Source organism: Ostrinia furnacalis, unplaced genomic scaffold, assembly GCF_004193835.3.
Source record: "Ostrinia furnacalis isolate ACB-3 unplaced genomic scaffold, ASM419383v2 OfSCF2049, whole genome shotgun sequence".
NCBI lineage: Eukaryota > Metazoa > Arthropoda > Insecta > Lepidoptera > Crambidae > Ostrinia > Ostrinia furnacalis.
Genome location: NW_021132288.1, coordinates 271169 through 297284, shown reverse-complemented (window position 1 = coordinate 297284; position 26116 = coordinate 271169). Strand labels below are relative to the sequence as shown.

General features: G+C 40.5%; 1 protein-coding gene across 7 annotated transcripts; it reads right to left on the bottom strand.

The window, feature by feature from the left end:
- Nucleotides 1-47: 47 nt before the first annotated feature.
- Nucleotides 48-25726, bottom strand: Prp40 (pre-mRNA processing factor 40). 7 transcript variants are annotated; one of them, XM_028306864.1, is made up of 19 exons: nucleotides 25603-25726; nucleotides 25215-25436; nucleotides 24802-24957; nucleotides 24462-24610; nucleotides 23826-23983; nucleotides 23072-23199; nucleotides 22706-22854; nucleotides 22244-22355; nucleotides 22015-22140; nucleotides 21365-21494; nucleotides 19085-19191; nucleotides 18673-18778; nucleotides 13965-14194; nucleotides 13221-13418; nucleotides 12215-12319; nucleotides 9412-9558; nucleotides 2060-2182; nucleotides 1369-1391; nucleotides 49-206 (listed from the first exon to the last, which is right to left on the bottom strand). In XM_028306864.1, exons 1-19 carry the CDS (start codon nucleotides 25603-25605, stop codon nucleotides 119-121), a joined length of 2460 nt encoding a protein of 819 aa, XP_028162665.1. In that variant the 5' UTR covers nucleotides 25606-25726; the 3' UTR covers nucleotides 49-118. The 7 variants fall into 7 exon arrangements, with proteins under 7 accessions (XP_028162667.1, XP_028162665.1, XP_028162664.1 ...); XM_028306868.1 differs by lacking the exons at nucleotides 49-206; nucleotides 1369-1391; nucleotides 2060-2182 and adding exons at nucleotides 3896-4072; nucleotides 5235-5257; nucleotides 5926-6045; XM_028306866.1 differs by lacking the exons at nucleotides 1369-1391; nucleotides 18673-18778; nucleotides 19085-19191 and adding exons at nucleotides 20681-20786; nucleotides 21078-21184 and having other exon boundaries at nucleotides 48-206; nucleotides 2037-2182.
- Nucleotides 25727-26116: the final 390 nt, after the last annotated feature.

Sequence of the window (26116 nt, the reverse complement as noted above, 5' to 3'; positions counted from 1 at the left end):
GTGGGGCTGCGGGGAATTGCGAGGTGGAGGGGGCGGGTGAGACGGGCGGGGGGGCGGCGGAGGTGGAGGGGGCGGGGCGCGGGTAGTCGTTGAAGATGTGTATGTGCGTGACGCGGCGTCAGTCGGCCTCGTGCTCGTGCAGCTGGGCCAGCAGTAGCGCGCGCCGCGATTCCAGCTCGGCGTCGCTCCACGCGCTCGACCCCGACCTGCGACGACACAGCTCAAGATAATGCCTAGCGTATAGTCTCGTAGAATCTATTGCGTGCGATTATCATCTATGAGAAAATAACTGACAGGCTGTTGGATTTTTGTCATATTCGTTCGTTCGTTCGTTTCAGCCAAATGACGTCCACTGCTGGACAAAGGCCTCCCCCAAGGTCCTCCACAATGAACGATCCTGCGCTGCCCGCATCCAGGCTCTTCCCACGACCTTTACCAGATCGTCGATCCACCTAGTAGTTATATTATTATATTCATAAACTAAAATTATTATGGCACACATTTTTTTATCAAAATTGAACCCAGTTAGCTAGCCGTAACACAATCTTAAAAGATGAAATAGGAGGAATGAAAGTTATGGTTCCGGGAGCTTTTCGACCAGTGCTTTGCTATCGGAAAGTTCCCGAAACCCTGGAAGGAGGGGCAGCTGTGCCTATTGCGCAAGGAGGGTCGCCCGACCGACTCCCTTTCTGCATACAGGCCTGCTGCATACATGCGTAATTTCCATGTAGCCTGTTGGTAGCGGCCTGCGTCCAGCGTCTTCCTGAAAGGATTTGTGTAGAATGAAGTGGCGTGTAAAATGAAGTCAATTTTCATGCTACCCCAACATCAGTACCGAGGGAAAGCCTTCCTTCTTTCTACCCTTCCTAGTGTGGAGTATGTACTCGCCTCTCCTTCTTGCGCTTGGGCCAGCGCTCCGCGGGCTCGGGGCTGCTGGGCGGCTGCGCTTGGACTTCTTGTGGCGCGGCGGCTCCGACACTAGGGGTCATCCATAAAGTATGTCACACGTAAAGAGGGGGGGAGGGGGTTGACAAAGTGTGACATGGTGTGACAAGGGGTGGGAGGGGTCCTAAGTTTCGTGACATCACATTTCAATTGTTACAAATATTTGATATAATGTTGATTTCATTAAAAAAAAGTACTTAATTTAAATGGAAATAAAAGTAATTTCGGAACTGCTGTTAATTTAATAATTTTTCGATGTGAAATTGCAAAACATGTGACGTCACACTATTGGTCTCAGAAATGTGACCACCTGTGACAAGGACGGAGGGGGGGTCAAAAAATCATGAAATTCGTGTGACGTACTTTATGGATGGCCCCCTAGTGCCGCACTATACTATCGTGTACGCTACTGTGTGTACTCGCCTCTCCTTCTTGTCCTTGCGGTCCTTCTTGCGCTTGGGCCGGTGCTCCGCGGGCTCGGGCAGGCCTGTTCATCTCCGCGAGTTTACATCGAAAACAAAACACGCACGATTGCCCCCTACAAGAGTACTATTCGACAAGGCCTCACATACGAGCGAACATTGACTCACGCACGCGTATTCTTGTGTATGATGAAAAAAAAAATAAAGAAAATGGTGTACTAAATACTGTGCAGTATTTAACTGACTAAATAATAATAAAAACACAGAATGTACTTTTTTAAGTTGCCTGAAGACACTGAGAGGTAAATAAGTAGTTAATATTATTCATGATAATTCATGCTAAATCATTGCAGATTGGCACCTCACGTCACATCATTTTACCGAAGTCAGCCCTATAGCTTCGGCGCAGTACCGATCACTGACGTTTGTCAACAAAACTTCTGACAAACTTGCTTGACTCTTGAGACAAGCTAAATTACACCATATTGTTAATGACATTGAGCATACATTTTTTTAAATACCTTCGCGAAGTAAAACTTCTGTACGTAGTACTTATTATTATTCTGTGGCTCGGGGCTGCTGGGCGGCTGCGCTTGGACTTCTTGTGGCGCGGCGGCTGCGACACTAGTGCCGCACTATACTATCGTGTACGCTACTGTGTGTACTCGCCTCTCCTTCTTGTCCTTGCGGTCCTTCTTGCGCTTGGGCCGGTGCTCCGCGGGCTCCGGGCTGCTGGGCGCGCTGCGCTTGGACTTCTTGTGGCGCGGCGGCTCGTCGTCCGAGATGCCGCCCTCTTCTAGGCTCGGGGATTTCTGCAATAAAAAGGAGATAATGTGTAACGTAAAATAAATACTATAGATGACCCACGCTGAACTGTCCCGCCAAACTCAATGACAGGGGGGCGCTACCATCTTTCAACTATATGGTTTCCAACATGGCAAAACTCTGAACCAGCGATCCGGTATTGACGGTGGCGCCCCACTGTCAATGTCATCGACAGGACAGTCCAGTATTTTGGAACTATACTCGCGATGTTGGTAAAAATTAATCAATGTACGATTGTGTAGATATGCACTTCACTACGCTTCGAGCAACCTCGCCTCACCTCGCACGACTTGCGAAAGTTGCCGGTTTGTTAAATGGCCTAAAGCTTTCTAAGGTTTGAAAACGAAGTGTCTGACTGCCATAAATTGTATGTTCTGCATAATTACTGCCATGCTTTTTGTTCATGGGCCCTTCGTGTGAGTAAGGCACAATATTGCGATAGTTACGTCACGCTTCTTGTTCTACTTCGACGATGCAGACCCACGCGACCTTAACTGCGACGGAATAAGGCACATTTTCGCGCATAGTTACCGGCACAGGCTCGTGATTCCTATGCTTGGGCTTCTTGTGCTTGCGCCCCTCATCAGATGACGCAATCGCGACCTTAGCTACAAGAAAATAAGGGACAACNCGTGCACTACTCGTCGGTTTCCGCATCGGTCGACGGGGGTGGGGCTGCGGGGTATTGCGAGGTGGAGGGGGCGGGTGAGACGGGCTGGGGGGCGGCGGGGGTGGAGGGGGCGGGTGAGACGGGCGGGGGGGCGGCGGGGGCGGGGGGGGCGGGGCGCGGGTAGTCGTTGAAGATGTGTATGTGCGTGACGCGGCGTCAGTCGGCCTCGTGCTCGTGCAGCTGGGCCAGCAGTAGCGCGCGCCGCGATTCCAGCTCGGCGTCGCTCCACGCGCTCGATCCCGACCTGCGACACGACACAGCTCCAGATAATGCCTAGCGTATAGTCTCGTAGAATCTAATAATAATCCGCCTGAATGATGCCGTCCAAACTTATTGCGTGCGATTATCATCTATGAGAAAATAACTGACAGGCTGTTGGATTTTTGTTATATTCGTTCGTTCGTTCGTTTCAGCCAAATGACGTCCACTGCAGGACAAAGGCCTCCCCCAAGGTCCTCCACAATGAACGGTCCTGCGCTGTCCGCATCCAGGCTCTTCCCACGACCTTTACCAGATCGTCGGTCCACCTAGTAGTTATATTATTATATTCATAAACTAAAATTATTACGGCACACATTTTTTTATCAAAATTGAACCCAGTTAGCTAGCCGTAACACAATCTTAAAGGATGAAACAGGAGGAATGAAAGTTACGGTTCCGGGAGCTTTTCGACCAGTGCTTTGCTATCGGGAAGTTCCCGAAACCCTGGAAGGAGGGGCAGCTGTGCCTATTGCGCAAGGAGGGTCGCCCAACCGACTCCCTTTCTGCATACAGGCCTGCTGCATACATGCGTAACTTCCATGTAGCCTGTTGGTAGCGGCCTGCGTCCAGCGTCTTCCTGAAAGGATTTGTGTAGAATGAAGTGGCGTGTAAAATGAAGTCAATTTTCATGCTACCCCAACATCAGTACCGAGGGAAAGCCTTCCTTCTTTCTACCCTTCCTAGTGTGGAGTATGTACTCGCCTCTCCTTCTTGCGCTTGGGCCGAGGTGGAGGGGGCGGGTGAGACGGGCGGGGGGGCGGCGGAGGTGGAGGGGGCGGGTGAGACGGGCGGGGGGGCGGCGGAGGCGGAGGGCGCGGGGCGCGGGTAGTCGTTGAAGATGTGTATGTGCGTGACGCGGCGTCAGTCGGCCTCGTGCTCGTGCAGCTGGGCCAGCAGTAGCGCGCGCCGCGATTCCAGCTCGGCGTCGCTCCACGCGCTCGACCCCGACCTGCGACGACACAGCTCAAGATAATGCCTAGCGTATAGTCTCGTAGAATCTATTGCGTGCGATTATCATCTATGAGAAAATAACTGACAGGCTGTTGGATTTTTGTCATATTCGTTCGTTCGTTCGTTTCAGCCAAATGACGTCCACTGCTGGACAAAGGCCTCCCCCAAGGTCCTCCACAATGAACGATCCTGCGCTGCCCGCATCCAGGCTCTTCCCACGACCTTTACCAGATCGTCGATCCACCTAGTAGTTATATTATTATATTCATAAACTAAAATTATTATGGCACACATTTTTTTATCAAAATTGAACCCAGTTAGCTAGCCGTAACACAATCTTAAAAGATGAAATAGGAGGAATGAAAGTTATGGTTCCGGGAGCTTTTCGACCAGTGCTTTGCTATCGGAAAGTTCCCGAAACCCTGGAAGGAGGGGCAGCTGTGCCTATTGCGCAAGGAGGGTCGCCCGACCGACTCCCTTTCTGCATACAGGCCTGCTGCATACATGCGTAATTTCCATGTAGCCTGTTGGTAGCGGCCTGCGTCCAGCGTCTTCCTGAAAGGATTTGTGTAGAATGAAGTGGCGTGTAAAATGAAGTCAATTTTCATGCTACCCCAACATCAGTACCGAGGGAAAGCCTTCCTTCTTTCTACCCTTCCTAGTGTGGAGTATGTACTCGCCTCTCCTTCTTGCGCTTGGGCCAGCGCTCCGCGGGCTCGGGGCTGCTGGGCGGCTGCGCTTGGACTTCTTGTGGCGCGGCGGCTCCGACACTAGGGGTCATCCATAAAGTACGTCACACGTAAAGAGGGGGGGAGGGGGTTGACAAAGTGTGACATGGTGTGACAAGGGGTGGGAGGGGTCCTAAGTTTCGTGACATCACATTTCAATTGTTACAAATATTTGATATAATGTTGATTTCATTAAAAAAAAGTACTTAATTTAAATGGAAATAAAAGTAATTTCGGAACTGCTGTTAATTTAATAATTTTTCGATGTGAAATTGCAAAACATGTGACGTCACACTATTGGTCTCAGAAATGTGACCACCTGTGACAAGGACGGAGGGGGGGTCAAAAAATCATGAAATTCGTGTGACGTACTTTATGGATGGCCCCCTAGTGCCGCACTATACTATCGTGTACGCTACTGTGTGTACTCGCCTCTCCTTCTTGTCCTTGCGGTCCTTCTTGCGCTTGGGCCGGTGCTCCGCGGGCTCGGGCAGGCCTGTTCATCTCCGCGAGTTTACATCGAAAACAAAACACGCACGATTGCCCCCTACAAGAGTACTATTCGACAAGGCCTCACATACGAGCGAACATTGACTCACGCACGCGTATTCTTGTGTATGATGAAAAAAAAAATAAAGAAAATGGTGTACTAAATACTGTGCAGTATTTAACTGACTAAATAATAATAAAAACACAGAATGTACTTTTTTAAGTTGCCTGAAGACACTGAGAGGTAAATAAGTAGTTAATATTATTCATGATAATTCATGCTAAATCATTGCAGATTGGCACCTCACGTCACATCATTTTACCGAAGTCAGCCCTATAGCTTCGGCGCAGTACCGATCACTGACGTTTGTCAACAAAACTTCTGACAAACTTGCTTGACTCTTGAGACAAGCTAAATTACACCATATTGTTAATGACATTGAGCATACATTTTTTTAAATACCTTCGCGAAGTAAAACTTCTGTACGTAGTACTTATTATTATTCTGTGGCTCGGGGCTGCTGGGCGGCTGCGCTTGGACTTCTTGTGGCGCGGCGGCTGCGACACTAGTGCCGCACTATACTATCGTGTACGCTACTGTGTGTACTCGCCTCTCCTTCTTGTCCTTGCGGTCCTTCTTGCGCTTGGGCCGGTGCTCCGCGGGCTCCGGGCTGCTGGGCGCGCTGCGCTTGGACTTCTTGTGGCGCGGCGGCTCGTCGTCCGAGATGCCACCCTCTTCTAGGCTCGGGGATTTCTGCCGACAAAAAAATAACGTTAATCTATAGGCTGTGGTTTTGTAAAACAACCATCTTAGGGGTGGTAGTATACACGACAATGATGCCAAAAAAAAAATTTAAAGAAAATCATGGAAAAAACCATGAAATCAGAAAAATGGTATTATTCTTCTTCTTCTTATTCGTTACGCTCTTGGCAGAGCGGTCGTGGTCACGTTGGGGCGTTGTTCACATTGATTGTAGAGGCGGATACAACACTGTACTACAACACTGCTGCTTTCACTTGGTATTATTACGCGGGCGAACTATCGGTCAGTCCCCTCGCTCTCTCGGGGAGGCGGCCGCATGTGATCGGTGGTGTAGCGGGGTTGGGCGGTAACAAGCGCCGTCTCGAAAGTTTTAGGAGAAGTTTGAACAAGGAAGGTCACTGTCTGACACACTCATTACGAAATCTCAGAAATCAAATTTTGCATGAGGGTGGGTTCCTTTAAGAACGTAGGTGCTCACTAAAACGGGATTTTCCAAAATTCAAGTAAAACAGGGTCCACGCGTACGAAGTCGCGAAGTACATAATATACAGGCTGTATCGGAGAGCATGGACCTATAAAAAAAGTCGGACGGATTGTCATCAACAAAATACTGTGACATTAGGATATACCAGCTCGCCTGTACGTACAGGCCGGCACGCACACATTCACACCCTGATACACCACTTCGAGTGCAAACTTCACACAGTTGACACATTTACGCGGCGAAAAAAAAACACAAATACGACATGTCTTGCGTGGTGAAATTGTGTAAAAACCGTTCTGATCGAACGAACAAAAATCAAGGAATCACATTTCACAGGTAAACTAATAACCTAATCACTTATTTCCCCGATTTTATAAACATTAAAATATTAAAATCAAACGTCAATCACCCGACAAAATAATACGTCAAAGGCCAGTGTTCTCAGTTATTTACGTGGGAAAATTACCCGAAAAGTGGGAAATCTATAATTTTAAGACTTCAGGTGTTTATTACGCATACTATTGAAATAAAATAATTTATCATACATAATAACTGTTTTAATGGGATATATTTTCGTAGGCAGATTTGATCCCTCCCTAGGGCGTGGAACTGCGAAATTCAAATTTTCTTATATTTTTGCAAGTCAGTGTCAGGTTGTATGTTAAAATCTATCAGAGATAATAATATTGATGGTACATAAGATTATGATTACGTAGGTAGGTACACAAAATTGATCATTTGTAACTGCGTGAATCGTACCTGACACTGACTTGCAAACAAAGTAAGAAAATTTGAAAATTTCGCGTCTACCTCAACATATTCATCTTTCATCCTTTTCAAATGGCACGATATAATTTCGTCTACATTTCCAAGTAACATATCTGCCCATCTATGTTTTTCTTAAGATAAATGGGTAAAATGTTTTGGCTAACATGGCATCCCTAAATTCACTCACACAATAGACAAACGCCAAAATTTTGCGTCACAGTTTTGTTGTAGCGCGAGTTCCGTCCGCCTTTTTTTATAGGTCCATGTCGGAGAGGACGACTTTCCACACTTGGTTTTATTGTCAGGCTAACTTTTCAATACTGTTAAAAATGTTATGAATTTTGAAAATGGAAAACAGAAGATTTATTGTTGAGCATGAATCATTAATATTCTTTACGCATTTAAATATGAATTTCATAGAGTAGTTATCGGAACGGGTTCGTTCCTCCTTTGTTTGAGCTTGACTTGACTGCAAGGTAATAAGGCACAATTTCGCGCAAAGTTTTGGCATTGGCTCGTGCTTCCTATACTTGCACGTCTCATCCAACGACGCAGACGTATGACAACGCGAACTAACGCTAACACGACCCCTAAGCCCTCGACAGATGATGCTGACACGCACGACGCAATCGCGACCTTAACATCAAGAAAATAAGGGACAATATTGCGTATAGTTACCGGCACGGGCTCGTGCTTCCTATGCTTGCGTTTGGGCTTCTTGTGCTTGCGTCCTTCTTCCGACGACACGGATCCACGGGACGGCGCGGGCGACGGCGAGAGCGACCTTAACTGCAAGGGAATAAGGCACAATATCGCGCAGTTACCGGCANAAGTCAGTGTCAGGTTGTATGTTAAAATCTATCAGAGATAATAATATTGATGGTACATAAGATTATGATTACGTAGGTAGGTACACAAAATTGATCATTTGTAACTGCGTGAATCGTACCTGACACTGACTTGCAAACAAAGTAAGAAAATTTGAAAATTTCGCGTCTACCTCAACATATTCATCTTTCATCCTTTTCAAATGGCACGATATAATTTCGTCTACATTTCCAAGTAACATATCTGCCCATCTATGTTTTTCTTAAGATAAGTGGGTAAAATGTTTTGGCTAACATGGCATCCCTAAATTCACTCACACAATAGACAAACGCCAAAATTTTGCGTCACAGTTTTGTTGTAGCGCGAGTTCCGTCCGCCTTTTTTTATAGGTCCATGTCGGAGAGGACGACTTTCCACACTTGGTTTTATTGTCAGGCTAACTTTTCAATACTGTTAAAAATGTTATGAATTTTGAAAATGGAAAACAGAAGATTTATTGTTGAGCATGAATCATTAATATTCTTTACGCATTTAAATATGAATTTCATAGAGTAGTTATCGGAACGGGTTCGTTCCTCCTTTGTTTGAGCTTGACTTGACTGCAAGGTAATAAGGCACAATTTCGCGCAAAGTTTTGGCATTGGCTCGTGCTTCCTATACTTGCACGTCTCATCCAACGACGCAGACGTATGACAACGCGAACTAACGCTAACACGACCCCTAAGCCCTCGACAGATGATGCTGACACGCACGACGCAATCGCGACCTTAACATCAAGAAAATAAGGGACAATATTGCGTATAGTTACCGGCACGGGCTCGTGCTTCCTATGCTTGCGTTTGGGCTTCTTGTGCTTGCGTCCTTCTTCCGACGACACGGATCCACGGGACGGCGCGGGCGACGGCGAGNAACCCTAGTTTAGGCTTCTTGTGCTTGCGTCCTTCTTCCGACGATACCGAACCACGCGACGGCGCGGGCGACGGCGAGCGCGACCTTAACTGCTAAGGAATAAGGCACAATATCGCGCAGTTACCGGCACGAGCTTACAATGAAGCGGAGCCGGGCGAAGGCGATCGCGACCTTAACTGCAAAGGAATAAGGCACNCCGCCACTGATCGCGACCTTAACTGTAAGGAATAAGGCACAATTTCGCGCATAGTTACCGGCACAGGCTCGTGATTCCTATGCTTGGGCTTCTTGTGCTTGCGCCCCTCATCAGATGACGCAATCGCGACTTTAGCTGCAAGAAAATAAGGGACAATATTGCGTATAGTTACCGGCACGGGCTCGTGTTTCCTATGCTTGCGCTTAGGCTTCTTGTGCTTGCGTCCTTCTTCCGACGATACCGATCCACGGGACGGCGCGGGCGACGGCGAACGCGCCGCCGGCTGCGGTGACGCGGGCGAATGCGATCGCGACCTTGACTGTAAGGGAATAAGGCACAGTTTTGGATGAACTACAATAGATTGAACAGCTCGTAAAAAGTGTAATTTTTATCATAATTTGAGTAGAGTATTTGACATGTAAGTATTATGAAAAATATTATGATACATGTTACGAGTGTAAGCCTCGTCTACGTCACAGCATACGTCACGCGAACATCACGTGTTGCCCAAGTGCAGGTGGCTCGATTGTTCAATAGTGTTAAAAAGTGCATAGTGGACAGTTTTCGATCAAGTGAATCTTTCGGACAGTTTCGCGGTGCCTTTGAGCTTCAATCGTGGAAGCATCAGGACTAGGGCATGAATATCGGAATCTCGGAATCTCGTAATATCGGAATCTCGGAGTACGAGATCCGATATTACAATTCCGATATTGAGCGACCCAATATCGTAATATCGGAATCAGATAAAGGTTTTAATTGAGATTTTAAACAAAGCGTTTAAACGCGCCACAACCTGCCAAAAAGCCCAAAGTACATGATTGGCAAAGACCAATGATTTTCTCATGTCTCTCACCATCACTTTTTGTCCCACTGCAAGTATTTATGGTTAATTTTACTTGTTCTAAAAAATTTTAACACTTGCCGTACTTGGTCTTAGCAATGAAAAACGACATCTCAACTCCCTTCCAAACATTAATTGGACTATGGCCCGTTAGTTCTGCGTACCAGCAGGTACGCATATAGCAAAACACATAGCAATGTGCCCTGCCCATTGCCACTCAACTTGCTAGTCCGTCAGACTATGTCAGCGACTTTAGTTCGTTAACGGAGCTTCTCATTTCTGATTAGATCTCGTAAAGAAACACCAAGCACAGCCTTCTTCATAGCACGCTGTGCAACTTTGAGAGCCCACGTTTCCGAGCCGTATATCATCACTTTCGTCTTTAATCACTGAGGTATTTTGGACAAAAAGATGTTGTGTAGTTCCCCGAACGCGGACCAGCCGAGTAGGATTCGACGATTACCTCTTTCTCGAAATTGCATCTATGATCATCTATGAAATTGAATAGCTGAATCGCTTGTCCGAGGTAGACATACTTGTCAACAATCTCGAGAATCGAGCTCCCAACCGAAAATAGGTAGGGCGCAACATGGTCATAAGCTTTGTTTTGTCCATGTTCATCCGAAGGCCTACCTGTTGGGAGATTCAATTAAGGTCTTCGAGCATTGTGCCGAGGTCTTCCAGCGATTCCGCACTAGTACGCAAAACTGACGGCCGATGGGGCAGCAAGGTTCTGGAGTGGAGGTCACGTACCGGAAATCGCAGAGTAGGACTGCCATTCACAAGGTGGACCTCAGGCCGCTACCAACCAATCATTGTGAAAATTATTGGGGGAGGCCTATGTTCAGCAGTGCACGTCCTATGGCTGAAATGATGATGATGATGATGGCCCGTGGTTTTGTGAGTTGTACATCGATAGTCAAAAAGGAACAAATTACAAAGATATTCAAGTTTTTTTACCACTACCTAAAATTTTTGTAACATTTAACTTTAATGACTCTACAAATCGTTCCGCCAGTATTGGTTGATGAAGTAAAAGTTTGTTTGATACCTGTTTTACAAAAAACACTTAAATTCTTTGCTAGTCCATATTATTGGCCTATTATCATCAGTAACCAAATGCAATGGAATTGGATACCCATAACATACAAAAATGGTTTTAAATAGGTACTTCAATTTTGTAATTTTAAGAAGTGCTGTTTTGTACCAAATTAAAGATATTGATTAAAGTCATTATTTTACTGTATACAATTAAGAAATGTTACGAAAATAATCAAATATGTATTCAATTTATAACACAAACTCAATTCCGATATTAATATCGGAATTCCGATATTGAGATCTAATATCGGAAATCAATATCGGAATTGAAAACCTTCCGATATTACATGCCCTAATCAGGACGTTTAGTTAAGACCTGATCATCGTGATCACATTAAGATAATCACCTTTGTAATATCTATGTAATAAATATTTCTATAATTAAAAGTATAGTTTTAAAAATCCTACTCGATGGCTCAACTCCGTAACTGGCGCAGTCGGTAGGATAGTCGAGTCAGTGCGCGATTTCACACTTCGAACCGCCTGGTATTCGTTTCGCCGGCGTCTCGACTATCCCTACGAATCTACGTGAAGCAGTCGTCGGACGGAGAAGAAGAATCGACTTCGAAAACCGGTGCTAATCCAAAAATCAATGACCAAGCTAAGCATCCTGCTCCTGTGAGTTATTTTTTTATAAGTTACGCATTCCTATTGGTTGCCAGCGGTCCCTTTCCTGTCTCCCGTAGGACGTAATATTTTTCACACAGTATTTTCTAGTATTTTTTTTTATATAAGTAGTTTTAATTAGTTATCATCCGGGATATCGGGCCGAATCAACGGCGAGGTATCCGACCTAATTCTAGCTAGAGAATTTAGATTTTATCGTGATTTTGAGACTATAGCAGAAGAAATGGCGACCGAGCAAATGCCTGTTGCCTATGATAAGACAGAAAAAATTTGGAAAGCTCTAAGACTAGTACCTGAGTTTGATGGAAATTCAAATGTTTTAATCAGATTTTTGAATATTTGTGACGTATGCTGTGACGTAGACGAGGCTTGCACTCGTAACATACAGTTACAATTATTTATTAACCTGAGAGGCGGAGTGCGAGCGCTTCTTCTTCTTGGAACGCTTCGCTTTGCGAGGCTTGGGGTGGTGGTAGTGCATGCAGCTGTCTTCTTGCTCGTGTTGGTAATCCTGGAAAACCAGTGGCGTATATTTTGCATCATTAAAAAGTTTATTACAACACAAAGATCATTAGGGCATTAGATATGGCAGTAATAACCTCTAAAGGCCTCCGCTAAAATTGCACGCGGTTTAATATCGAAGATTAGTATGAGCAGCGCACACATGTGCTAGTTTTAGCGGAAGCCCTTAAATCAATGATAATAGTATAAATCGGGCTTGTTTTTAAGGTACACATGACCCGGCAAGCAATATAAATAGGATAGGTCGTATAACGTCGCTGCTGTCATCATTGCTGTCGCGAGCAATGTGTTCTGTTTTTGGGCATATTGCTGCGACACTGGCCCCGCCCCCTTTTCACATCTTCCTTTAGTTTCTGTAATCTGTGGTAAAAAAACTCAGTAAAACTCATTTATTTCTGTAAGTAGGCTTTAAAATAGCACTTTTATACGTCCCAGTATTAACCCTACCACTGCTTCAGGACAATAAATGGGCCAGTGCTGAGAAGAAGCAGCGCAAGAAACTCAGACACTATTGTCAGCCTTTTTTTCAAAGGTTTACAGGTTTTCAAAATACATAGTTATAAATATTTATGCGAGCTAGGCAGTTACGCATCCCAAACATTTTTATCTTTTAAATAATCATCATCGACTTTATAGTAGCCCTTTTTCATTAAGGTACTTTTAATATGTGCTTTGAATTTATGAATGAATGGGTAGTTCTACAACAGTTTGTGGTAATTTAATAAATAATTTAATACATTTCCCCATAAATGAATTCCCAATCTTATGCAGTCTAAAATTTGGAACGGCAAGTTTATTTTTGTTTCTTGTATTAAAGTTATGCAAATCGCTCTTTTTCGTGAATTGCTCTATATTTTTGCGAATGCAATACCTTGATGGGTATGAAATACCTTGTATATCCTAACGCGGTCTTCCTCACTCGGCACGGCGGCGAATTCCGGCGCCGAGAGGTCTAGCTTCTCTTTGGCCTCGCTCCACGGTAATGTGTAGTCTATGTTCGCGTCCATTAGAGCCCATTTGAACGCACTTTCGATTTTCTTCTGCATTTTGGATTCTTCTTTCATCTTCTCTTTGTTCCTTGTCTCGGCCTGTTGGGTTTTAGATTAATAATAACGATATCAGTATACTCATTATTTCATAAAACCAAATAAGCAAGTATAATTAATCTGATGCTGTTTTACCTATCATATAACTATTTGTTACCCGTTTCCTTCATATTAGAGAACTACGAACCGTCGATAAAGCTAAATCTTTCTACAGCCTTAAATTAACTCCAGATCCACATTTGTAGGGCTAGGATCCGCGCCGTAATATACAAATATACTCTTATCGACGTCAAAATGTATGGGCAAAATCGATAAAATAGAATAGAAAACTTTTTATTTGCAAGAAAGGTATACAAGCAGGTAAGACATAGATTAAAACAGAGAGAAATAAACAAGTGGACAATTAACTGCTTGTGCCCCTCTGACACAAAGGCACCCGTACATCAAGACCGCCAGGGCTTGTCTTGAAACTGATTTTCAGCGGGGGCCATAAAATGGTGTGATAACAGCTTATCGCGGCGCGCATCCTAGGCCTACAGAAAAACAGAAACCGCAATATGTGATATGTGTAAAAGTGGCTTTATTTACCTTCTCAAGCAGCGAATTGTAGGTCAGCTTGACGTTGCCAGCGTCCAGTGAGGCCGACTTGCTGTCTTCACACACGACGGTAGCAAACTCCTCGAACGTGGTGTCGGGACGCACTTCAAACGCCTTCTCTTTGAGGATCTCCTTAATAACTTTCTTTTCGTCGTGGAAACGAGCCTTCAGGTTCTCCACGTAGAACTTGAACAAGTCTAGAGGCGTTGATCCGCTTTGACCTGAAAAGATTAGTTCACGTTAGTATTGGTCAGTTGTGTGATGTTATAATGTGGGAATCATTACAAAAAATATATTTACGACAGATCACCTTCGCAATAATAAATTAACGTAAATATTGACGAAATGTTTCACATAATTGTTACTTTTTTTTCGAAGCTTTTAAAATGATGATAAACGACAAAAGTCTTCCCAATATTGAATCAACATTGAATTACTTAAAAGTTAACCCACCGATTCATTCCACTGCAGGGCGAGTGTATTTATTTATTCATATTAGGGAAACAAACACTTTTGATAAATATATGTATAGCCTGAGCAGGAACATAAAAACCCTGGCATAGAGGCGCGTCAATTGCANAATTGATTTATAATCGGCGGAGATATTGCGTATAAAAAAGTTCATCCCCAATTTTCCACCCTTGGGGGTTGTTTTTTCTATTATTAAATTTAAATGGGACCACCCTTGAGGTATTACATATACGCCGAAAAAAGATTTGTTCAAATCGGTTCATAATTGGCGGAGTTATCGCGTAACAAACATAGAAAAAAAAAAACATACGGGTCGAATTGAGAACCTCCTCCTTTTTTGAAGTCGGTTGAAATATCGCGCGCGCGGGCGCACGTGGTTCAATATCGAAGATTAGTATGAGCAGCGCACACATGTGCTAGTTTTAGCGGAAGCCCTTAAGGTCGCAAATCAATGATAATAGTATAAATCGAACTTGTTTTTAATCCTTCAAGGCCCGCGAATCTAGACACAATAGATAATTAATTGTTATGTGTGTGAGAGAATTCTTTAAGGAGATTAATATACTGACAGTAGCTTCACAGTTCATTTATGAAAACCTTTTATATGTTCGCAAAAATGTAGAGCAATTTACTAGAAAGAGTGATTTACACAAGTTCAATACAAGAAACAAAAATAAACTTGCCGTTCCAAAGGACAGTGCCAATCCATGTATGGAAGTTGGACCAAGTACTGCCCAGAATGAAACCATAGTGCATTTTGTTCCTCGGGCCAATACTAATTTGTAAACCGAAGCGCACTGAAATCTATCCCTGGAGTTAAGAGAAAAAAAGAGTTTTATTTTGAATTATTTATATACAAAATATCATCGATGTATACGTACTACGCATAAGATTTCGCGTTTTTGGCATTAAATAACACTCGATATGTTGAACTTAACCATACTGCATCCGTACATTTTAACTTTAGTGAGACTTAGACATTCTTTATATGCGATCTAGCACTGTTGCAGTAGTTTGGTTAGTTGACAGAAATCATTATTTCCAAAATGAAGCAAGAAGTTTTAGCTTACTATAATTTCAATAATCGATTGTAATACACCAATAAATAGATTTTTTGCAAGGCTAGAGAACTCAAACTTCTTGGTTCATTTTGGAAATAATGATTTCTGTCAACTAACCAAACTACTGCAACAGCGCTAGATCGCTTATAAATAATGTCTAAGTCGCACTAAAGTAAGGTGTACGGATGCAGTATGGTTAAGTTCAACATATCGAGTGTTATTCAATGCCAAAATCGCGAAATCTTATGCGAAGTACGTATACATCGATGATACTTTGTATGTAAATAATTCAAAACAAAACTCTTTTTTTCTCTTAACTCCAGGGATAGATTTCAGTGCACTTCGGTTTACACATTAGTATTGACCTGAGGAACAAAATGCACTATGGGTTGATTCTGGGCAGCACTTGGTCCAGACCCTGGCACCATCCTTTCAGACTGCACAAGATTGGTAATTCATTTATGGGGAAATGTATTAAACTTTTCAATAAATTACCACAAACTGTAGTAGAATTGCCCATTCATAAATTTAAAGCACATATCAAAAGCACCTTAATGAAAAAGGGCTACTACAAAGTTGATGATTATATAAAGGATAAAAATGTTTGGAATGTTTAACTACCTAGCTCCCATCAATACTTATGACTATAATTTGTATATTTTAAAGACTGTAAAACCTTGAAAAGAAGGCTGACAATAGTGACTGAGTTTCTTGCGCTGCTTCTTCTCAGCACTGGCCCATTTATTGTCCCAGTAAGCAGTGGTAGGGTTAATATTGGGACGTGTAAAAGCGCTTTTTTAAAGCCTATTTGCAAAAATAAATGAATTTTATGAATTTAATTTAATTTTATGGCATTAATGTATGCCGTCTGGGACTTTAAAGGTTAAGGTATACATGACCCGGCAAGCAATATAAATAGGATAGGTCGTATAACGTCGCTGCTGTCATCATTGCTGTCGCGAGCAATGTGTTCTGTTTTTGGGCATATTGCTGCGACACTGGCCCCGCCCCCTTTTCACATCTTCCTTTAGTTTCTGTAATCTGTGGTAAAAAAACTCAGTAAAACTCATTTATTTCTGTAAGTAGGCTTTAAAAAAGCACGTTTATACGTCCCAGTATTAACCCTACCACTGCTTCAGGACAATAAATGGGCCAGTGCTGAGAAGAAGCAGCGCAAGAAACTCAGACACTATTGTCAGCCTCTTTTTCAAAGGTTTACAGGTTTTCAAAATACATAGTTATAAATATTTATGCGAGCTAGGCAGTTACGCATCCCAAACATTTTTATCTTTTAAATAATCATCGACTTTATAGTAGCCCTTTTTCATTAAGGTACTTTTAATATGTGCTTTGAATTTATGAATGAATGGGTAGTTCTACAACAGTTTGTGGTAATTTATTAAATAATTTAAAACATTTCCCCATAAATGAATTCCCAATCTTATGCAGTCTAAAATTTGGAACGGCAAGTTTATTTTTGTTTCTTGTATTAAAGTTATGCAAATCGCTCTTTTTCGTGAATTGCTCTATATTTTTGCGAATGCAATACCTTGATTAGGGATGTTCCGATATCACCTAAGTATCGATACCTACTCATTTCGATAATACTCAAATCTTTTTTCGATACTACTTAAATAAGGGGACAATATTATTTGATCCTCTAAAAACTAATTGATCTTTTTTGTATGTGCACTATTAAAAATAAATGATGTGTTTTATTATATTTTATCTTTATATTAATTATTGTGTCTATATTAGTTGATCTACGGATAAATTATGAATGATCTTCATTTAAGGTAACATAATATTTATGTTTAACATACTCTTTTAATATTTGGTAAACAAAAATAATATTTGATCCTCTTTTTTAGTTATTGATCTTTAATTTTGTTAATTTGATGATTTTTATATCAAGTTTGCCTTTTAATATTGATCACCTAATAAATACATTTCGATCTATGTATAACTTAACTTTAAAATATATTTGATCTAACTAAAAATATTATTGGTTAATATTTTTAATTAAAAAATATCTTTTAATTTACTCGATACTTTGTGGTTGAGTGACAATCGTCCGTCATTGGTCGTTTACTGAGTTGGCCAAGGGCTTAGCGGCCAAAGCAAGCAGAATGGTACATTGCCATGTTTGTTTAAATTACAAGCTTTGCTTAGTTTGGGACTAGAGGCGCTATGTAAAATAATTTTATACTTCTGGCATCCCTGAACCTGACATCATAATTTTTACCTAAAATGAAGTTTACATTTTTGTGATCATTTGCTTACTATTTTTGTCGGTAAAAAGTATTTGTTTGACTTAATATTATCATCTTTATTTGACATTATTGATTGACAAACATTTGTGTGCATGAACATTATAATAATGTTTGTTTCTGGCTGGGTGTTTTCTAACCATAATATGAATGTATTTATTTATGTTATGTTATTTAAGTAATATGTTCATATCCTATAGTACAAGCTTTGCTTAGTTTGAGACTAGAGGCGCAGTGTTAAAATATTATGTCGAAGGATATTTAATTTTATTATTTATTTATTCACTATTTGAAGGTTACGGTTTAATCCAATTTACGGCTTGTTTTTACACTGTGGCGTCATCGCGAAGCGCGAGTGTCAGCGCGAGTGTCAGTGCGAGGTGTGCGGGGGCTGAGGTAACGAATGCACGGCATCGAGGCGGTAAATCCTAGCCTTAATGGCAATAAATAAGCAGATTTTTTTTTAATTTCGAACGGGATAAAAAGTATCCTATGTCCTTCTCCTGGCTCTAAACTACCTCCCTGACAATTTTCAGCTAAATCGGTTCAGCCGTTCTTGAGTTATAAGTGGAGTAACTAACACGACTTTCTTTTATATATATAGATTTTTTTTCGAAGCTTTTGAAATGATCATAGACAAAAGTCATATTTCCAATATTGAATCAACACAAACTACACAATATGTATGCAGCAAACGTACATTTGATTACACGTTGAATGACTTAAAGTTAACCCACCGATTCATTCCACTGCAGGGCGAGTATAGTAGTAAAAAAGTAGTAGATTGTGATATTTTATTAACGAATAAAGAAAGATTCTAAAATTTTATCGTCAATTACACCAGCCAGATATCATAAATATCAACTGTTTGTTTAAATAAAATCAATATTATCTTACCAAGCATAGCTGAAAATCGCATATCAGCCGATATTACTGGGTATAGTTCGACCCATAAAGACATTGACGTCAGTTTCCCTTCTTCATGTAGACCCTCAAGCAGTGCCTGAAATCAATATCATTATGTTAAATAGGAAAAACTTTAGTCTTCAAAATACAATTTAAAGAGCACACCACTAGCTACATTATCCTTACCAAGGATCTGTAATTTTAATAACAAGTTTGTAAACTATAACACAACACAATACATCGTAATGTTTAATTCAAACACACTGGCATGAAAGAAAGGAAACAAATGAAAAAATAATAAATCTCATTTATGGTTCTCATAATTCGTTTTTTTTTTCATGCCAGTTTGTTTATAACCATCTCTACAAATAAAAATTATATATTAAATATTTTTTAAACTTACTAAGAAGTTATCCCGATTTTTTCTCTGCTGCCTTTTATTCCTCTTTTTAATTTGTTCCCTGTCTTGGATGTACTCAGCTTCTAAGTTTCTAATGTGTTGCTCGAAAACTAAAAGAAAAACGAAAAACTAATGTAGATCTATGATGATGTTGATTAGCATAGTCCCTTTAACACTCCATTTAAACCCAGCATGAGTGAGAGAGGCAGATATATCAAAAACTAGCTACACAGGGTATACATAACCAGGGTGTCCACTGCAAATGTTCGAAAAAATTCCCTGACTTTTCCCTGACTTTCCCTGACAATTTTTTCAAAATTCCCTGACCAACTATGTATATGTTACAGGAAATGTATGAAATCTAGGAATTGTATACTATTCCTAGGAAATGTATACAATTCCGAAGCTATTTAGGAAATGTATAAAATATTGCTTTAGAGATTTTTTAATACGCACATATCCTAGGAAATGCATACTTTTCCTAGGAATTTTATAGAATTCCAATATTGTATTAGGAAATGTATAAAACTAAGAGGCACCAGCGCGGTCGCGTGATCGGGTGCCCCCTCGGTACGCCTAAAATTTCATTTAGCCAAACCACATTGGTCGATAGGTACTTTTAACTCACAATTAATATTGTTTAGCCTGACAGTTGTTTTCGCACTATTATACTTTGGCCGAAAAAAATATTCGCCTAAAATTTATTGGCAAACCTTTCTTTCGGCATCATGCATATTACGCTGAAGTATTGGAAATCCCTAATTTTATCATCTCTTTTATTAAAGTATTATTGGCATGAAGGTTTTGGTACACGTGTAGCTGGATAACAAAATCTCGGTTAGGTTAGGTTAAACTTGCGACTTTACACATACACAGCTGCCGCGGTAGCGGCCGCCGAGCGCTATTTAAGTTTCGGAAAAATAAAGTGGCGTAATAAAAATAATTTGAAAAAAAATTTAGGCTTGAGTGTGCCATAGACAATTAGGCGTACAAAAAATTTGGCGATTCGATAGAGACCCCGCGTAATCGGATGACCCTCCCCTCGCACCGCATGTCCACGNACTTAAAAAGTGTCAAAAAACTTTAAAATAGGTAGTTGAAACAAACCACAGCTAATTTTCATAGTTGACTGTACTATACGATAAACATGTCAGTCAATTTGACAACCTTTGTCGGAAACATTATTCAATGAAAATATTGTCCGAACCCTTAGTATTTCTCTTCGACAAATACTTTAACACATTGTGAACCACTTTTCTTTCACGACTATAAAAAGATTTTAGTAATTTATTCACAAAATCAATTGCGCACATTTAAAATAAAGTTTGTTTATACTATGACAGCAATAAACTGACATGCAAGGTGACATTATAATGAAGTTTTCAGTTACTGTTGCCATTAAAAGAAATTAGTACCATTAGTTTTCCGCAACATGGCGAGGGTTTTTATGTTCCTAGTCAGGCTATAGTAGTAAAAAAGTAAAGATTGTGATATTTTATTTAACGAATAAAGAATAATACTAAAATTTTATCGTCAATTACACCAGCCTGACATCATAAATATTAATTGTTTGTTTAAATAAAATCAATATTATCTTACCAAGCATAGCTGAGAATCGCATATCAGCCGATATTACTGGGTATAGTTCGACCCATAAAGACATTGACGTCAGTTTCCCTTCTTCATGTAGACCCTCAAGCAGTGCCTGAAATCAATATCATTATGTAAAATAGGAAAAACTTTAGTCTTCAAAATACAATTTAAAAAGCACACCACTAGCTACATTATCCTTACCAAGGATCTGTAATTTTAATAACAAGTTTGTAAACTATTACACAACACAATACATCGTAATGTTTGATTCAAACATACTGGCATGAAAGAAAGAAAGCAAATGAAAAAAATTAAATCTCATTTATGGATTGTTTGTTTTTTTTTTATGTCAGTTTGTTCATAACCATAATAAAAATGAATGTTAAATAATTTTTAAGCTTACTAAGAAGTTATCCCGATTTTTTCTCTGCTGCCTTTTATTCCTCTTTTTAATCTGTTCCCTGTCTTGAATGTACTCAGCTTCTAAGTTTCTAATGTGTTGCTCAAAAACTGAAAGAAAAACAGACCTATGATGATGTTGATTAGCATAGTCCCTTTCACACTCCATTTAAACCCAGATGAGTGAGAGAGACAGATATTTTAAAAATAAAATAGCTTCACAGGGTATACATAACTAAAAGAATTAATTAGAATAGCAAAATATTAATGCTTTAGTCAATATTATGTTACCAATCAGAGCATCTTCCTTGTCCATTCCCAGCAAACTGACATCATTCTTGAAAGATGAATTTTCTAGAAGCAAGACTTGAGCTTCACTCCAAGTGCTGCTGTATGATATTTCATTCATATTCTCCAATACCTATAGATATGATTAAATATTTAAATAAAGGGTGTATGTAAAGGACAGGTAGGTAAAATCATCAGCTGAATAATGTAATAAATAACAGATTATTTACTTTTGGAGCTTTTGAGAACTATCACTAACTAGCTGACCCGGCGAACTTTGTTCCGCCTTAATGTCAATAAATAAGCAGACTTTTTTTATTTCGAACGGGATAAAAAGTATCCTATGTCCTTCTCCTGGCTCTAAACTACCTCCCTGACAATTTTCAGCTAAATCGGTTCAGCCGTTCTTGAGTTATAAGCGAAGTAACTAACACGACTTTCTTTTATATATATAGATATATAAGATAAGATACTAGCTGACCCGGCGAACTTTGTTCCGCCTTAATGGCAATAAATAACGGGATAAAAAGTATCCTATGTCCTTCTCCTGGCTCTAAACTACCTCCTTGACAATTTTCAGCTAAATCGGTTCAGCCGTTCTTGAGTTATAAGTGGAGTAACTAACACGACTTTCTTTTATATAATAGACTTACTTGTGCTAACATTTTCATGTTACGTTTTTTTAGTGCTTTTGCTTCCTCCTTTTCCCTCTTTGCGATAGTGAATATAGAGTCTTCAAATATGTCTCTCCTGTCCGAATCAGGCACACAACGCCAAATCTATAAAATGTAGGATAAACTTGTTAGAATATGTTATTTCATTCATGAAGTAAACACATAAATTCTTGGATAAGGTTCCAGTTTGAACAAAAAATATACAAACCTCAAGATTACTAAACATTTCTTCGCATTTGTAGTATTTTGTAAGCGACGTTACCCTGTCACAAGTCAGCAAGAACTCCTCAAGATTCTCGCGATTCTTCTTTGTTTTTAACCTGTTTGGAACAAAAAATAGATGCGAATTTTTTGGATTCACAAAAAATACAATTAAAATAAAATAAATACATAACAAAATTTCCTGTCATAAAATGCATAGATAAATGGATAGACAGAGGTAATATTGAAGCCACGATAGCCGAACGGGGAAGGGGTCGCAATGGCCGACTCGTGATTCGAGAAACGCGTTCGAACGCGGATTCGGTCCCCGCCGCCGCTCGACTATTGTGGTGAGCTCACTCGTGATACAAGCATAATTTAGCTTAGTACAAGGGGCTAACGGGACTATTAGTAAATTGTGAAATAACAAATTACTAAACATAAAAAAATTGTGAATAATGTTACTCACCTCTGTTCTTCCCTCTCATCCTTCAACTTCTGTGTTTTGTAAGCATTGAATGCTTGTTTCTTTTCATTGAGTTTCTTGAACGCACCATAGCGAGGATCCTTTGAGATTATTTTGACGCATTGCTCCCATGTCGCGTTTGATGGCACATTCTAGAAAGAGAACAAAATCAATTAAATATCTGAGAAGCAGCTTATCATGTGATGAAATTTTATGAAAAATAACCAAAAGGTAGAAAAGAACACAGAGAATCAAATACAAAAGGTATAATATCGAGTTATTGAAAAAAAAAATTTTGTAGGAATTTGGGTGTGAAAAATATCAGTTTTTTTTATTTATATTCCTAGGTATATGGTAAGAATTAGGTACCCTGTCCCGCAATAACTCCTTAAATGCTTCGATAGCTTCTTTTTTATCCTTGTACTGGAATTCGGGTGCTTGATCATTGCTGTCGGCGCCACCGGCCATCGGTGGAGCTACTATCTCTTCGGGCATTACTGTAAAAACAAATTACTTATTTAAGATTTGACAAAATATTTAAAGATAAATCAGAAAAAAAAGAAAGAATAATATCAGCAATCAAAACACCCACAAGGTGGACCGACGACATCATAAAGGTGGTAGGAAGGCGCTGGATACAGGCCACTACCACCTGGCCATTGTGGAAATCATAAGAGGAGGCCTATGTTCAGCAGTGGACGTCCTATGGCTGAAATAGTGACTGATATGATAAAATATTTCTACTAGTCCCAATATTTCACAAATATAATAATAATAATAAGTCAGAGACTATAAACCAGGCAGGTGTCCCATAGTCTCCATCCATAGCCCAGTAACCAGTCCATCCATCCTTCATCCATAACCCTAGTCCATTCTCCAATAACTGCAACAGCTCCTGTGCACAGGCTGGGGATGGTCTCTGGCTACATCCCATGATATAGTCAGAGACTAGATCCAGCATCCAGCATGTGCACCACTTTCACTTTTGTCGATTATTTTGCGCTTAAAACGGCCTCTACATGTTGGATCTGTATCCCCACGCAAGCCTTATAAAGGACCGGGCCACTTTTGACCCGTGAGCTCCAAAGCGTACAAACATAATAATAATAATGCATTGACTTACTTTCTTCTGGAATCGGTATGTTGTTTGCAAGTGAAGGGTCGATCGAAGCAAGTGTCTTGGCCATTGCTTCATCCAGAGCCGATATGCCAGAGCTGGAGACAGTTGGTGAGCCCGGCAAGGGCACCTCTGCTGGAGTCACCTCCGCAAGAAGTGCAGCCCTGATAGTTAAATTCATTTAGTTTGTAATAAAATTTCTTTGCAATAATTAAACATCATTCAAGGCAATAACATTGCTTGTGTAGTTAATTGGCATTAGAATATACCTAGAATTATACATATGTATAATTAGAATAAACCCAAGGTGGTTTGAGCAGTTAGGTATATTTATTTCAAATTTTCAAGTTATGCTCACATGATGTCAGTAAAACTGAGTTGTACCATCTTACTTTAACTTTGACAAACGTCAAAAATCTGTCAAATTCCATACAAAAAGCACCGGTTATTGTCACGGTGGTGCAAAGGAAAAGAAGAAGTAATTTAGCAAAACACTATAATGAATACATTTTAAGCAGTCCATTAAAGAAACTATAGTATGATTTCTTTGATTTCATAAATAAAATCTAACAACTAGAAGGTAAGTTAATAATGTTGGTATTTAATTAGTATAGTATTGTTTGATGCAAACTTTATACTTACTGGGCGGCCTCTTCAGCAGCTATTTTATCTTTGATTTCTTGGAGCTCCTTAGGCACAACCCAGCTGGACTCCTTAGTCTCAATGTTGTGATAATAAACTCTGCCAGCATCTGTTGTGTATTCTTTCCACACACATGAAGACAAAAGCCTCTGAAAAATGGAAATTATTGACTTACTGATTAATTCTATAAGTACATACCTAATGAGTACTTGTTTGACAACCATTTATTAATGCACTATAAATAAATAAAGAGAAGTATTAGTAAAACAATTTCTTAAATGCTATCTACCATAATCATCTTTTGTCAAATAAAAAAAAAATTGAATGATTTTTTTCTTACTTCAGCTGGAGTCTTCATGTCGTCTGGCTTCTCCCAGAGACTTTGCTTGGTGACAGAGTTGTAGTAGTATGTCCTACCATCAGGAGCCTTGTGCTCAGACCAGGGACTGCTTTGATTGGCCATTGGAGCCACATCTGGTGCAGGAGCAGTTAAATCCTGAAACAGGACATAGTATAAATAATTTTATTAAACTAGAATTATTATAAAATATGGAATGATTAGATTTAAGTACTTAAATTGATAGATTGTGGATCCAATAAAGGGACTAAGTTTTCAAATACAAATTAATTTTATTGGTATGTAGGCTCTCTTCCTGGCATTGCTAAAACAAATAGCATTTACTCTATCACCACTTCAGGACAATGGATCAGCTGGTGCCAAAACAAGTAAGATTTTATAATTATTGTACTTACTGTCTTGAATGACGGGAATCCTGGTGGTGGCATAGAGAAAGGCGGGATCATGGGCGGGAAGCCCATCGGCGGCGGCATAGCTGTCATGTTGGGCGGCAGTCCCGGGACAGGCGGCATCGCCACAGCCTGAGGCATCGCTTGTAACCCAGCCAGCATCGGCGGAGGGAGCAGAGGCGCTGTGCCGATGAGACCAGGCGAGCTGGTCCCTGTCGCGGGCGTATCCTGGAACATCAACAGTTATAGGATTCCTACTAATAGTATTCGATTGAGTACATCTTTTATTTACTAATTTAATAATGACAAAATTGCCCTTGTAAATGATGCGATTTGCTGAATAATAACGGACAAAATGGAGTATGTAAACTAGCGTAAAAGAAATACAACTTACCATAGCTTTTTTCAGTCAACTTCGTAAGTGTTTATTTGTAAGATAATTTAGAATTATCAACGAAAGAAACAACTCAAAGAAAGCAACGCGGACACACAACAAAAAACTGTAATGACAGATGACGGCTCTGACAGATTACGCCTGACATTGACTTGTAAATCTATGGACTAGTCATATCCACAAAACAAACGTGTTCGAATATAACTAAAACTCAAGTTCAAACATAAAATAGCTGAGCCCCGATTACGGTAACTTTTAACGATTCCAATCCAGATGCGCTTCATCGATTCTGCGATACGATTGGTCAAAACAGAGCCCCGATTACGGTAACTTTTAACGTCTACAATCCAGACGCGTTTCTGATTCTGCAATACGATTGGTCAAAACAGCTGACATATGCTGTTGAACGACCAATCGTATCGCAGAATCGAGAAGCGTGTCTGGATTGTTGACGTTAAAAATTACCGTAATCGGGGCTCAGCTGACGTACGCTGTTGAATGACCATTGACCAAT